Source organism: Cricetulus griseus, unplaced genomic scaffold (assembly GCF_003668045.3).
Source record: "Cricetulus griseus strain 17A/GY unplaced genomic scaffold, alternate assembly CriGri-PICRH-1.0 unplaced_scaffold_10, whole genome shotgun sequence".
In the NCBI taxonomy this organism is placed as follows: Eukaryota; Metazoa; Chordata; class Mammalia; order Rodentia; family Cricetidae; genus Cricetulus; species Cricetulus griseus.
In genome coordinates this window covers 433,661-447,779 of record NW_023276809.1, presented here as the reverse complement: position 1 = coordinate 447,779, position 14,119 = coordinate 433,661, and the positions used below count along the sequence as shown (strand labels likewise).

The following is a 14,119-nucleotide window of genomic DNA, read 5'->3' as shown; positions in this document are numbered from 1 at the left end:
ATCAACGAAGGCTCTCTTTGCACAGTCCAAGTCCCAGGGAGTCTTCCTTCCAGGAGATGGTACAGAGACAGGCCATGCGTGATTGAGCCAGGCTCAAGGCGCTGATGTGGAGTCCCTCGGCTGCTCAGCAGGGCTCAAGACATGCTGGTCTCTGCTGTGCTGTGCTGTGCTGTGCTGTGCTGTGCTGTGCTCTGCCATGGCCGACTGTCCTAAGGCCATGGGTATCTGGGCATCCGGGCCTGGTTCGCCAAGATGGTATTGACTGTGTGCAGAGCCCAGTGCAATGCGGCCCCGGCGTGCGACAGCTGCCAAGAGAGCCAGGCGCGCTGCGAGACCCTGGGCTCTGTGCTGACCGAGGGCTCAGGCAGGAAGGCCCCTCCAGGGCCCTGCAGTTCTTCCAGGGCCACCTCCAAGGCACCCATGTGGGCCCTGACTCTGGACAGCAGTGAGAGCTCCCTGGAGCAGCCGGCTTCTGCAGAATCTTGTCTGGTCCTCTTCGGAGTGTTGCTTGGAGCTGCACGGGTGTCTTGAGACCTTTCGCGCTTGATGGGCCTCACAAGAGATCTTGGGTGGGGCCTTCTATCCTTGACACGTGGTTCTGAGTGCCGGGCTTGGGAATCTGTGGCAGAGAGCGCGTCAATTACTCACTTTGGAGACCGGATTGCACTCAGCACCCACCGCTGCACCCGCACACCCACGCCAGAGGCTCCCTTTGCTTAACCCTCCCCAATGCAGGGCACATCCACCACCCTGTCTGTGCTCTCAGCTCTTTAGCACTTGAAGCCCCATGGAGCCAGTGAGGAGCTGCCCCGCCCTCCCTCTAAAGTGTTTGCTCCTGTCCTAAGGCTCTTGGGCCCTCACTGGCCAGCCAAGACCTACCTCTTGTCCAGTGTTGTTTTGCTGGGGTCGACTGGGGCTTGTGCCTTCCTCTGTCTCTGGCGGGAGGTGGGCTCGCCCTGCTCTTGTCTTCAAGGTGACCCCTGGCGCGGCGGTGGTGCGGTCTGCTGAAGGATCCACCCGAACATTGCCTAGGTCTCTTCTGTCTGGGTTCCTTGTCCTCTCGACTCTGCCTTTTGTTTTCTGAGGGGAGAAATGGAGGTGATCAGTACCTGGGTCCTAAGCCTTCAGCTGAAGCAAGTCTGAGACGCCACTTGTCAAGGCCATGCTCCAAGACTGGCCTGAAGATCGCTCTGGTCCCCTAACAGTCCCCAATGCCTCTTTGGCCAAGGCCTCCACAAGCTGGAGCTTCAGGGCATGTTCGCGAGCTAACTCTCCTGAACCTGCAGATGCCAAGGAAATCTCAGCAGCCAGCACAGCCACGGGCAAAGGACCGGAGACTCACCGCCGCCCCACCTCCACACCAACCCGGCCCACCAACACCCCTGGGTCGGACACCAACCTAGTTTGGAATTCCCCAGGGCACCCACAGTGTAGCCTTCCTCCTTCCTCGCCTCCCCCAGACCCGTCTCTTCTGTTTCCCTAGCCCATCAGTCTGTCAAAACACTAATACCATCCAAACCCTACCTTCTCCCCCTGGAGAGACCTCAGAGCTCCTGTCGGCCTTTCCCCCACTTTCTTCTCCAATCTGCTTTACTGGCTGCTTTGTGTCGATTGGAGAAGGGCTGAGGGTATCTGGAAACTCGGATACAGACTGCCCGACTTCTGTTTCAGCCATGTCTCTTGGTCACCAGAGCCTCACCGCTATCTGCCTCTGTCTTGCTCGGAGGGCTCTGGGAAAGGATCCTGATCGCACAGTTCACTCAATTTATAGTCTGAGCCAAGGACCTCCAGGAGCTTTGGCCACGCCCATGTACAGGCCACACCCACTGAACCCATGCAAATTCAATCAGGGCAATGCTTTCTCTCTCTCTGATTCTCCTCTTTCTCCTTCTTTTTTCTTTGTCTCACTTTGAGGATGTGTACAGGCATAGAGTTGGGTTAGATTATTTCAGGTCCCCGAGGGTGTGTGAGTGTGCAGAGGGTTGTTTATATGTGTGTGTCACACCTTAGGTACCTCTCAGACTTTTCCAGGCTCTGTGGCCAATCCCACCAACAACCATACACCCAGGGAGGCTGTAAATTTCATTGAACTGGATTATGAGTGGGACCTTCTTTCTTGACCCTGAGCCTCCATTCTCTGCTAAAGTGTGGGGGAGGGTGGGGCTTTGAAGTTGAAGACCACATATCAATGAGTACCCCACTCTGCACATATTACACAGAACATGGATAATTTTTTTCAAAAAATATGGATTGCTTTAAATTCCTGAAAGTGTTTCATTTGCTCTCTGTGTGTATTTCTATTTCTGTCTGTCTGTCTGTCTGTCTGTCTGTCTGTCTGTCTCTCTCTCTCTCCTCTCTGCCCATTTGTGTGTTTGTGTGTGTGTGTGTGTGTGTGTGTGTGTGTGTTGTGTGTGTGTGTGTGTGTGTGTGTGTGCGTGTGTGTTGGAGTGGTGTAACTGGAAACAATGGCTTGACTATGATAGACAAATTGGACTCTTGCAGTTGGACTGAATGCATTTCTCCTATAAGACTAAGTGTGGCAGGGAGTGGAGTATGGTGGTTTTGTACCAATGAACCTTACATGCTTCTAGAGTTCACTGCTTAGTCATCATGAAGAGAAGTACTTGAGAAGGCTTAGGGGTGTGGTCATTCAGTAGCTGAGGCCATATTGCAGGGATCATGGTTTGTGAAATGAGTTGGTAGGCTTTGCCATTGCAAAATCCCTAACCAGACTCAATGACTCTCACTTTCTGCTGCCTGGAGATCAAGTGAAGTAGAACTCTGAGATACTTCTCCATCACCATGCCAGTGTGTGTGCCACCATGCTCCCCTCAGGAATGATAATGGTGTAAATCTGAAAATGTAGGCAAGCACCAATAATAGATTCTTTTCTAAAAGAGTGTCATGGGATTGAAGTCTCTTCTCAACCAGAGAACATGATCAAAGATTCTTGTGTGATACTAGAAGTAAACACAGTAGAAAGAAAGAGAGGATTAAAGGAAGGAAGGAGAAAAGGCTAGAAGGGAGGTCTATAGTTCCAGAAGATCACTTTGTCTGACCAGGTCTTTCCTCTCAGCACTCAGGAGTCAGAGGCAGGCCGATGTATATGAGGAAGATCCAGCTTCATGGACATATCAAATTCCAGGCCCAGCATAGTCACCTATGGAGACCCAGTCTCAAACAAAGTAACACCAATGTCTACTGAGCCTGATGACCTGAGGCCAAGGCTCAGAACACACATGGAGGAAGGAAAGAAATGACACTCAGAAGCTTGGAAATTGCCCCTATATTGCAAGCATTTAGAATGCACTCCCACTCAGCACACCCCTGCAGTGCATGCCCCACCCTCTCTTACACACACACACACACACACACACACACACACACACACTGGAACACACACATGCTCACACAGGCACACACAGATACATACATAGAAACCCACATAACTACAGCACACATACAGAGAAATGAATGAAATGAAATATCGCACGTTTTACTTGTAGTTAATCCACACAGACAAATAGTGTACAACCATAAACACTTTATTGAGTGATGAATGTACACCTCAATCTTGCCATGTTGACCAATGAAATCTTGATAAAAACAACAAGGACAAACCGATGTATGATGAAGCGTTACAAAATGGAAATGCTTGTGCATCTTCAAAATAGCAACAACATAGAGCTCTAATGAGTGGCAGGTTTAACACATCACAGATCTAAAAGCTACAAGGATCGACTCTCTCCCAAAGGAAAATGGAGTGAAGAGTGTGTGAGTGTTGGCCTGAGTCTCATCAATAACCCCGCAAATATGTCCCAGTTAGGTGGCAGTGCATTTGCATTCTGGATTTCAGGCAGTGTCTAAGGGCCCAGCAGAAAGAGAGCAAGTTCCACCTCCACTTGGCAGGAGTGACCCTGTCCGAAGGAGTGGGAGGGTGCCTGTAAGATGTCCCCAGGCTCCATTGGCTGATTACATTCTAAGAGTCGGTCCTTTTCCGGAACATCCGCTAAGCTCTTGCAGGTGGAAATGCAGTCGCCATCAACGAAGGCTCTCTTTGCACAGTCCAAGTCCCAGGGAGTCTTCCTTCCAGGAGATGGTGCAGAGACAGGCCATGCGTGATTGAGCCAGGCTCAAGGCGCTGATGTGGAGTCCCTCGGCTGCTCAGCAGGGCTCAAGACATGCTGGTCTCTGCTCTGCTGTGCTGTGCTGTGCTGTGCTGTGCTGTGCTGTGCTCTGCCATGGCCGACTGTCCTAAGGCCATGGGTATCTGGGCATCCGGGCCTGGTTCGCCAAGATGGTATTGACTGTGTGCAGAGCCCAGTGCAATGCGGCCCCGGCGTGCGACAGCTGCCAAGAGAGCCAGGCGCGCTGCGAGACCCTGGGCTCTGTGCTGACCGAGGGCTCAGGCAGGAAGGCCCCTCCGGGGCCCTGCAGTTCTTCCAGGGCCACCTCCAAGGCACCCATGTGGGCCCTGACTCTGGACAGCAGTGAGAGCTCCCTGGAGCAGCCGGCTTCTGCAGAATCTTGTCTGGTCCTCTTCGGAGTGTTGCTTGGAGCTGCACGGGTGTCTTGAGACCTTTCGCGCTTGATGGGCCTCACAAGAGATCTTGGGTGGGGCCTTCTATCCTTGACACGTGGTTCTGAGTGCCGGGCTTGGGAATCTGTGGCAGAGAGCGCGTCAATTACTCACTTTGGAGACCGGATTGCACTCAGCACCCACCGCTGCACCCGCACACCCACGCCAGAGGCTCCCTTTGCTTAACCCTCCCCAATGCAGGGCACATCCACCACCCTGTCTGTGCTCTCAGCTCTTTAGCACTTGAAGCCCCATGGAGCCAGTGAGGAGCTGCCCCGCCCTCCCTCTAAAGTGTTTGCTCCTGTCCTAAGGCTCTTGGGCCCTCACTGGCCAGCCAAGACCTACCTCTTGCCCAGTGTTGTTTTGCTGGGGTCGACTGGGGCTTGTGCCTTCCTCTGTCTCTGGCGGGAGGTGGGCTCGCCCTGCTCTTGTCTTCAAGGTGACCCCTGGCGCGGCGGTGGTGCGGTCTGCTGAAGGATCCACCCGAACATTGCCTAGGTCTCTTCTGTCTGGGTTCCTTGTCCTCTCGACTCTGCCTTTTGTTTTCTGAGGGGAGAAGAGGAGGTGATCAGTACCTGGGTCCTAAGCCTTCAGCTGAAGCAAGTCTGAGACGCCACTTGTCAAGGCCATGCTCCAAGACTGGCCTGAAGATCGCTCTGGTCCCCTAACAGTCCCCAGTGCCTCCTTTGCCAAGGCCTACAAAAGCTGGAGCTACATGGCATGTTCGCGAGCTAACTCTCCTGAACCTGCAGATGCCAAGGAAATCTCAGCAGCCAGCACAGCCACGGGCAAAGGACCAGAGACTCACCGCCGCCCCACCTCCACACCAACCCGGCCCACCAACACCCCTGGGTCGGACACCAACCTAGTTTGGAATTCCCCAGGGCACCCACAGTGTAGCCTTCCTCCTTCCTCGCCTCCCCCAGACCCCTTCTGTTTCCCTAGCCCATCAGTCTGTCGAAACAGTAACACCATCCAAACCCTACCTTCTCCCCCTGGAGAGACCTCAGAGCTCCTGTCGGTGTTTCCCCCACTTTCTTCTCCAATCTGCTTTACTGGCTGCTTTGTGTCGATTGGAGAAGGGCTGAGGGTATCTGGAAACTCGGATACAGACTGCCCGACTTCTGTTTCAGCCATGTCTCTTGGTCACCAGAGCCTCACCGCTATCTGCCTCTGTCTTGCTGGGAGGGCTCTGGGAAAGGATCCTGATCGCACAGTTCACTCAATTTATAGTCTGAGCCAAGGACCTCCAGGAGCTTTGGCCACGCCCATGTACAGGCCACACCCACTGAACCCATGCAAATTCAATCAGGGCAATGCTTTCTCTCTCTCTGATTCTCCTCTTTCTCCTTCTTTTTTCTTTGTCTCACTTTGAGGATGTGTACAGGCATAGAGTTGGGTTAGATTATTTCAGGTCCCCGAGGGTGTGTGAGTGTGCAGAGGGTTGTTTATATGTGTGTGTCACACCTTAGGTACCTCTCAGACTTTTCCAGGCTCTGTGGCCACTCCCACCAACAACCATACACCCAGGGAGGCTGTAAATTTCATTGAACTGGATTATGAGTGGGACCTTCGTTCTTGACCCTGAGCCTCCATTCTCTGCTAAAGTGTGGGGGAGGGTGGGGCTTTGAAGTTGAAGACCACATATCAATGAGTACCCCACTCTGCACATATTACACAGAACATGGATAATTTTTTTCAAAAAATATGGATTGCTTTAAATTCCTGAAAGTGTTTCATTTGCTCTCTGTGTGTTTTTCTATGTCTGTCTGTCTGTCTGTCTGTCTGTCTCTCTCTCTCTCTCTCTCTCTCTCTCTGCCCATTTGTGTGTTTGTGTGTGTGTGTATGTGTGTGTGTGTGTGTGTATGTGTGTATGCGTGTGTGTTGGAGTGGTGTAACTGGAAACAGTGGCTTGACTATGATAGACAAATTGGACTCTTGCAGTTGGACTGAATGCATTTCTCCTATAAGACTAAGTGTGGCAGGGAGTGGAGTATGGTGGTTTTGTACCAATGAACCTTACATGCTTCTAGAGTTCACTGCTTAGTCATCATGAAGAGAAGTACTTGAGAAGGCTTAGGGGTGTGGTCATTCAGTAGCTGAGGCCATATTGCAGGGATCATGGTTTGTGAAATGAGTTGGTAGGCTTTGCCATTGCAAAATCCCTAACCAGACTCAATGACTCTCACTTTCTGCTGCCTGGAGATCAAGTGAAGTAGAACTCTGAGATACTTCTCCATCACCATGCCAGTGTGTGTGCCACCATGCTCCCCTCAGGAATGATAATGGTGTAAATCTGAAAATGTAGGCAAGCACCAATAATAGATTCTTTTCTAAAAGAGTGTCATGGGATTGAAGTCTCTTCTCAACCAGAGAACATGATCAAAGATTCTTGTGTGATACTAGAAGTAAACACAGTAGAAAGAAAGAGAGGATTAAAGGAAGGAAGGAGAAAAGGCTAGAAGGGAGGTCTATAGTTCCAGAAGATCACTTTGTCTGACCAGGTCTTTCCTCTCAGCACTCAGGAGTCAGAGGCAGGCCGATGTATATGAGGAAGATCCAGCTTCATGGACATATCAAATTCCAGGCCCAGCATAGTCACCTATGGAGACCCAGTCTCAAACAAAGTAACACCAATGTCTACTGAGCCTGATGACCTGAGGCCAAGGCTCAGAACACACATGGAGGAAGGAAAGAAATGACACTCAGAAGCTTGGAAATTGCCCCTATATTGCAAGCATTTAGAATGCACTCCCACTCAGCACACCCCTGCAGTGCATGCCCCACCCTCTCTTACACACACACACACACACACACACACACACACACACTGGAACACACACATGCTCACACAGGCACACACAGATACATACATAGAAACCCACATAACTACAGCACACATACAGAGAAATGAATGAAATGAAATATCGCACGTTTTACTTGTAGTTAATCCACACAGACAAATAGTGTACAACCATAAACACTTTATTGAGTGATGAATGTACACCTCAATCTTGCCATGTTGACCAATGAAATCTTGATAAAAACAACAAGGACAAACCGATGTATGATGAAGCGTTACAAAATGGAAATGCTTGTGCATCTTCAAAATAGCAACAACATAGAGCTCTAATGAGTGGCAGGTTTAACACATCACAGATCTAAAAGCTACAAGGATCGACTCTCTCCCAAAGGAAAATGGAGTGAAGAGTGTGTGAGTGTTGGCCTGAGTCTCATCAATAACCCCGCAAATATGTCCCAGTTAGGTGGCAGTGCATTTGCATTCTGGATTTCAGGCAGTGTCTAAGGGCCCAGCAGAAAGAGAGCAAGTTCCACCTCCACTTGGCAGGAGTGACCCTGTCCGAAGGAGTGGGAGGGTGCCTGTAAGATGTCCCCAGGCTCCATTGGCCCATTACATTCTAAGAGTTGGTCCTTTTCCAGAACATCCGCTAAGCTCTTGCAGGTGGAAATGTAGTTGCCATCAACGAAGGCTCTCACAGTCCAAGTCCCAGGGAGTCTCCCTTCCAGGAGATGGTGCAGAGACAGGCCATGCGTGATTGAGCCAGGCTCAAGGCGCTGATGTGGAGTCCCTCGGCTGCTCAGCAGGGCTCAAGACATGCTGGTCTCTGCTCTGCTGTGCTGTGCTGTGCTGTGCTGTGCTGTGCTGTGCTCTGCCATGGCCGACTGTCCTAAGGCCATGGGTATCTGGGCATCCGGGCCTGGTTCGCCAAGATGGTATTGACTGTGTGCAGAGCCCAGTGCAATGCGGCCCCGGCGTGCGACAGCTGCCAAGAGAGCCAGGCGCGCTGCGAGACCCTGGGCTCTGTGCTGACCGAGGGCTCAGGCAGGAAGGCCCCTCCGGGGCCCTGCAGTTCTTCCAGGGCCACCTCCAAGGCACCCATGTGGGCCCTGACTCTGGACAGCAGTGAGAGCTCCCTGGAGCAGCCGGCTTCTGCAGAATCTTGTCTGGTCCTCTTCCGAGTGTTGCTTGGAGCTGCACGGGTGTCTTGAGACCTTTCGCGCTTGATGGGCCTCACAAGAGATCTTGGGTGGGGCCTTCTATCCTTGACACGTGGTTCTGAGTGCCGGGCTTGGGAATCTGTGGCAGAGAGCGCGTCAATTACTCACTTTGGAGACCGGATTGCACTCAGCACCCACCGCTGCACCCGCACACCCACGCCAGAGGCTCCCTTTGCTTAACCCTCCCCAATGCAGGGCACATCCACCACCCTGTCTGTGCTCTCAGCTCTTTAGCACTTGAAGCCCCATGGAGCCAGTGAGGAGCTGCCCCGCCCTCCCTCTAAAGTGTTTGCTCCTGTCCTAAGGCTCTTGGGCCCTCACTGGCCAGCCAAGACCTACCTCTTGCCCAGTGTTGTTTTGCTGGGGTCGACTGGGGCTTGTGCCTTCCTCTGTCTCTGGCGGGAGGTGGGCTCGCCCTGCTCTTGTCTTCAAGGTGACCCCTGGCGCGGCGGTGGTGTGGTCTGCAGAAGGATCCACCTGAACTTTGCCTAGGTCTCTTCTGTCTGGGTTCCTTGTCCTCTCGACTCTGCCTTTTGTTTTCTGAGGGGAGAAATGGAGGTGATCAGTACCTGGGTCCTAAGCCTTCAGCTGAAGCAAGTCTGAGACGCCACTTGTCAAGGCCATGCTCCAAGACTGGCCTGAAGATCGCTCTGGTCCCCTAACAGTCCCCAGTGCCTCTTTGGCCAAGGCCTCCACAAGCTGGAGCTTCAGGGCATGTTCGCGAGCTAACTCTCCTGAACCTGCAGATGCCAAGGAAATCTCAGCAGCCAGCACAGCCACGGGCAAAGGACCGGAGACTCACCGCCGCCCCACCTCCACACCAACCCGGCCCACCAACACCCCTGGGTCGGACACCAACCTAGTTTGGAATTCCCCAGGGCACCCACAGTGTAGCCTTCCTCCTTCCTCGCCTCCCCCAGACCCGTCCCTTCTGTTTCCCTAGCCCATCAGTCTGTCAAAACACTAATACCATCCAAACCCTACCTTCTCCCCCTGGAGAGACCTCAGAGCTCCTGTCGGCCTTTCCCCCACTTTCTTCTCCAATCTGCTTTACTGGCTGCTTTGTGTCGATTGGAGAAGGGCTGAGGGTATCTGGAAACTCGGATACAGACTGCCCGACTTCTGTTTCAGCCATGTCTCTTGGTCACCAGAGCCTCACCGCTATCTGCCTCTGTCTTGCTCGGAGGGCTCTGGGAAAGGATCCTGATCGCACAGTTCACTCAATTTATAGTCTGAGCCAAGGACCTCCAGGAGCTTTGGCCACGCCCATGTACAGGCCACACCCACTGAACCCATGCAAATTCAATCAGGGCAATGCTTTCTCTCTCTCTGATTCTCCTCTTTCTCCTTCTTTTTTCTTTGTCTCACTTTGAGGATGTGTACAGGCATAGAGTTGGGTTAGATTATTTCAGGTCCCCGAGGGTGTGTGAGTGTGCAGAGGGTTGTTTATATGTGTGTGTCACACCTTAGGTACCTCTCAGACTTTTCCAGGCTCTGTGGCCACTCCCACCAACAACCATACACCCAGGGAGGCTGTAAATTTCATTGAACTGGATTATGAGTGGGACCTTCGTTCTTGACCCTGAGCCTCCATTCTCTGCTAAAGTGTGGGGGAGGGTGGGGCTTTGAAGTTGAAGACCACATATCAATGAGTACCCCACTCTGCACATATTACACAGAACATGGATAATTTTTTTCAAAAAATATGGATTGCTTTAAATTCCTGAAAGTGTTTCATTTGCTCTCTGTGTGTTTTTCTATGTCTGTCTGTCTGTCTGTCTGTCTGTCTCTCTCTCTCTCTCTCTCTCTCTCTCTGCCCATTTGTGTGTTTGTGTGTGTGTGTATGTGTGTGTGTGTGTGTGTGTATGTGTGTATGCGTGTGTGTTGGAGTGGTGTAACTGGAAACAGTGGCTTGACTATGATAGACAAATTGGACTCTTGCAGTTGGACTGAATGCATTTCTCCTGTAAGACTAAGTGTGGCAGGGAGTGGAGTATGGTGGTTTTGTACCAATGAACCTTACATGCTTCTAGAGTTCACTGCTTAGTCATCATGAAGAGAAGTACTTGAGAAGGCTTAGGGGTGTGGTCATTCAGTAGCTGAGGCCATATTGCAGGGATCATGGTTTGTGAAATGAGTTGGTAGGCTTTGCCATTGCAAAATCCCTAACCAGACTCAATGACTCTCACTTTCTGCTGCCTGGAGATCAAGTGAAGTAGAACTCTGAGATACTTCTCCATCACCATGCCAGTGTGTGTGCCACCATGCTCCCCTCAGGAATGATAATGGTGTAAATCTGAAAATGTAGGCAAGCACCAATAATAGATTCTTTTCTAAAAGAGTGTCATGGGATTGAAGTCTCTTCTCAACCAGAGAACATGATCAAAGATTCTTGTGTGATACTAGAAGTAAACACAGTAGAAAGAAAGAGAGGATTAAAGGAAGGAAGGAGAAAAGGCTAGAAGGGAGGTCTATAGTTCCAGAAGATCACTTTGTCTGACCAGGTCTTTCCTCTCAGCACTCAGGAGTCAGAGGCAGGCCGATGTATATGAGGAAGATCCAGCTTCATGGACATATCAAATTCCAGGCCCAGCATAGTCACCTATGGAGACCCAGTCTCAAACAAAGTAACACCAATGTCTACTGAGCCTGATGACCTGAGGCCAAGGCTCAGAACACACATGGAGGAAGGAAAGAAATGACACTCAGAAGCTTGGAAATTGCCCCTATATTGCAAGCATTTAGAATGCACTCCCACTCAGCACACCCCTGCAGTGCATGCCCCACCCTCTCTTACACACACACACACACACACACACACACACACACTGGAACACACACATGCTCACACAGGCACACACAGATACATACATAGAAACCCACATAACTACAGCACACATACAGAGAAATGAATGAAATGAAATATCGCACGTTTTACTTGTAGTTAATCCACACAGACAAATAGTGTACAACCATAAACACTTTATTGAGTGATGAATGTACACCTCAATCTTGCCATGTTGACCAATGAAATCTTGATAAAAACAACAAGGACAAACCGATGTATGATGAAGCGTTACAAAATGGAAATGCTTGTGCATCTTCAAAATAGCAACAACATGGAGCTCTAATGAGTGGCAGGTTTAACACATCACAGATCTAAAAGCTACAAGGATCGACTCTCTCCCAAAGGAAAATGGAGTGAAGAGTGTGTGAGTGTTGGCCTGAGTCTCATCAATAACCCCGCAAATATGTCCCAGTTAGGTGGCAGTGCATTTGCATTCTGGATTTCAGGCAGTGTCTAAGGGCCCAGCAGAAAGAGAGCAAGTTCCACCTCCACTTGGCAGGAGTGACCCTGTCCGAAGGAGTGGGAGGGTGCCTGTAAGATGTCCCCAGGCTCCATTGGCTGATTACATTCTAAGAGTCGGTCCTTTTCCGGAACATCCGCTAAGCTCTTGCAGGTGGAAATGCAGTCGCCATCAACGAAGGCTCTCTTTGCACAGTCCAAGTCCCAGGGAGTCTTCCTTCCAGGAGATGGTGCAGAGACAGGCCATGCGTGATTGAGCCAGGCTCAAGGCGCTGATGTGGAGTCCCTCGGCTGCTCAGCAGGGCTCAAGACATGCTGGTCTCTGCTCTGCTCTGCTGTGCTGTGCTGTGCTGTGCTGTGCTGTGCTCTGCCATGGCCGACTGTCCTAAGGCCATGGGTATCTGGGCATCCGGGCCTGGTTCGCCAAGATGGTATTGACTGTGTGCAGAGCCCAGTGCAATGCGGCCCCGGCGTGCGACAGCTGCCAAGAGAGCCAGGCGCGCTGCGAGACCCTGGGCTCTGTGCTGACCGAGGGCTCAGGCAGGAAGGCCCCTCCGGGGCCCTGCAGTTCTTCCAGGGCCACCTCCAAGGCACCCATGTGGGCCCTGACTCTGGACAGCAGTGAGAGCTCCCTGGAGCAGCCGGCTTCTGCAGAATCTTGTCTGGTCCTCTTCGGAGTGTTGCTTGGAGCTGCACGGGTGTCTTGAGACCTTTCGCGCTTGATGGGCCTCACAAGAGATCTTGGGTGGGGCCTTCTATCCTTGACACGTGGTTCTGAGTGCCGGGCTTGGGAATCTGTGGCAGAGAGCGCGTCAATTACTCACTTTGGAGACCGGATTGCACTCAGCACCCACCGCTGCACCCGCACACCCACGCCAGAGGCTCCCTTTGCTTAACCCTCCCCAATGCAGGGCACATCCACCACCCTGTCTGTGCTCTCAGCTCTTTAGCACTTGAAGCCCCATGGAGCCAGTGAGGAGCTGCCCCGCCCTCCCTCTAAAGTGTTTGCTCCTGTCCTAAGGCTCTTGGGCCCTCACTGGCCAGCCAAGACCTACCTCTTGCCCAGTGTTGTTTTGCTGGGGTCGACTGGGGCTTGTGCCTTCCTCTGTCTCTGGCGGGAGGTGGGCTCGCCCTGCTCTTGTCTTCAAGGTGACCCCTGGCGCGGCGGTGGTGCGGTCTGCTGAAGGATCCACCCGAACATTGCCTAGGTCTCTTCTGTCTGGGTTCCTTGTCCTCTCGACTCTGCCTTTTGTTTTCTGAGGGGAGAAATGGAGGTGATCAGTACCTGGGTCCTAAGCCTTCAGCTGAAGCAAGTCTGAGACGCCACTTGTCAAGGCCATGCTCCAAGACTGGCCTGAAGATCGCTCTGGTCCCCTAACAGTCCCCAGTGCCTCTTTGGCCAAGGCCTCCACAAGCTGGAGCTTCAGGGCATGTTCGCGAGCTAACTCTCCTGAACCTGCAGATGCCAAGGAAATCTCAGCAGCCAGCACAGCCACGGGCAAAGGACCGGAGACTCACCGCCGCCCCACCTCCACACCAACCCGGCCCACCAACACCCCTGGGTCGGACACCAACCTAGTTTGGAATTCCCCAGGGCACCCACAGTGTAGCCTTCCTCCTTCCTCGCCTCCCCCAGACCCGTCCCTTCTGTTTCCCTAGCCCATCAGTCTGTCAAAACACTAATACCATCCAAACCCTACCTTCTCCCCCTGGAGAGACCTCAGAGCTCCTGTCGGCCTTTCCCCCACTTTCTTCTCCAATCTGCTTTACTGGCTGCTTTGTGTCGATTGGAGAAGGGCTGAGGGTATCTGGAAACTCGGATACAGACTGCCCGACTTCTGTTTCAGCCATGTCTCTTGGTCACCAGAGCCTCACCGCTATCTGCCTCTGTCTTGCTCGGAGGGCTCTGGGAAAGGATCCTGATCGCACAGTTCACTCAATTTATAGTCTGAGCCAAGGACCTCCAGGAGCTTTGGCCACGCCCATGTACAGGCCACACCCACTGAACCCATGCAAATTCAATCAGGGCAATGCTTTCTCTCTCTCTGATTCTCCTCTTTCTCCTTCTTTTTTCTTTGTCTCACTTTGAGGATGTGTACAGGCATAGAGTTGGGTTAGATTATTTCAGGTCCCAGAGGGTGTGTGAGTGTGCAGGGGGTTGTTTATATGTGTGTGTCACACCTTAGGAACCTCTCAGAGTTTTCCAGGCTCTG

At 52.0% G+C, this 14,119-nt stretch overlaps 2 protein-coding genes across 2 annotated transcripts; both read right to left on the bottom strand.

Annotated features, from left to right (window-relative positions):
• Positions 1 to 4,212: 4,212 nt before the first annotated feature.
• Positions 4,213 to 5,716, bottom strand: LOC113838331. Its single transcript, XM_027434095.2, has 3 exons — positions 5,566 to 5,716; positions 4,925 to 5,125; positions 4,213 to 4,664 (listed from the first exon to the last, which is right to left on the bottom strand). The coding sequence occupies exons 1-3, from the start codon at positions 5,714 to 5,716 to the stop codon at positions 4,255 to 4,257; spliced, it is 762 nt and encodes a 253-aa protein (XP_027289896.1). The 3' UTR covers positions 4,213 to 4,254.
• A 6,543-nt stretch (positions 5,717 to 12,259) lies between these two features.
• On the bottom strand, positions 12,260 to 13,811 carry LOC113838330 (serine/arginine repetitive matrix protein 1-like). Its single transcript, XM_027434092.2, has 3 exons — positions 13,607 to 13,811; positions 12,962 to 13,162; positions 12,260 to 12,701 (listed from the first exon to the last, which is right to left on the bottom strand). Exons 1-3 carry the CDS (start codon positions 13,755 to 13,757, stop codon positions 12,292 to 12,294), a joined length of 762 nt encoding a protein of 253 aa, XP_027289893.1. The 5' UTR covers positions 13,758 to 13,811; the 3' UTR covers positions 12,260 to 12,291.
• Positions 13,812 to 14,119: the final 308 nt, after the last annotated feature.

Bases quoted from the DNA above. Each gene is read 5' to 3' on its own strand.
- LOC113838330 (XM_027434092.2), bottom strand. From the start codon at position 13,757: ATGGCTGAAACAGAAGTCGGGCAGTCTGTATCCGAGTTTCCAGATACC. The intron at 13,163-13,606 runs GTAGGGTTTGGA...TTCTCCCCTCAG, and splicing joins GGTCTCTCCAGGGGGAGAAG to AAAACAAAAGGCAGAGTCGA. The intron at 12,702-12,961 runs GTAGGTCTTGGC...TCTCTGCCACAG, and splicing joins AAAACAACACTGGGCAAGAG to ATTCCCAAGCCCGGCACTCA.
- LOC113838331 (XM_027434095.2), bottom strand. From the start codon at position 5,716: ATGGCTGAAACAGAAGTCGGGCAGTCTGTATCCGAGTTTCCAGATACC. The intron at 5,126-5,565 runs GTAGGGTTTGGA...TTCTCCCCTCAG, and splicing joins GGTCTCTCCAGGGGGAGAAG to AAAACAAAAGGCAGAGTCGA. The intron at 4,665-4,924 runs GTAGGTCTTGGC...TCTCTGCCACAG, and splicing joins AAAACAACACTGGGCAAGAG to ATTCCCAAGCCCGGCACTCA.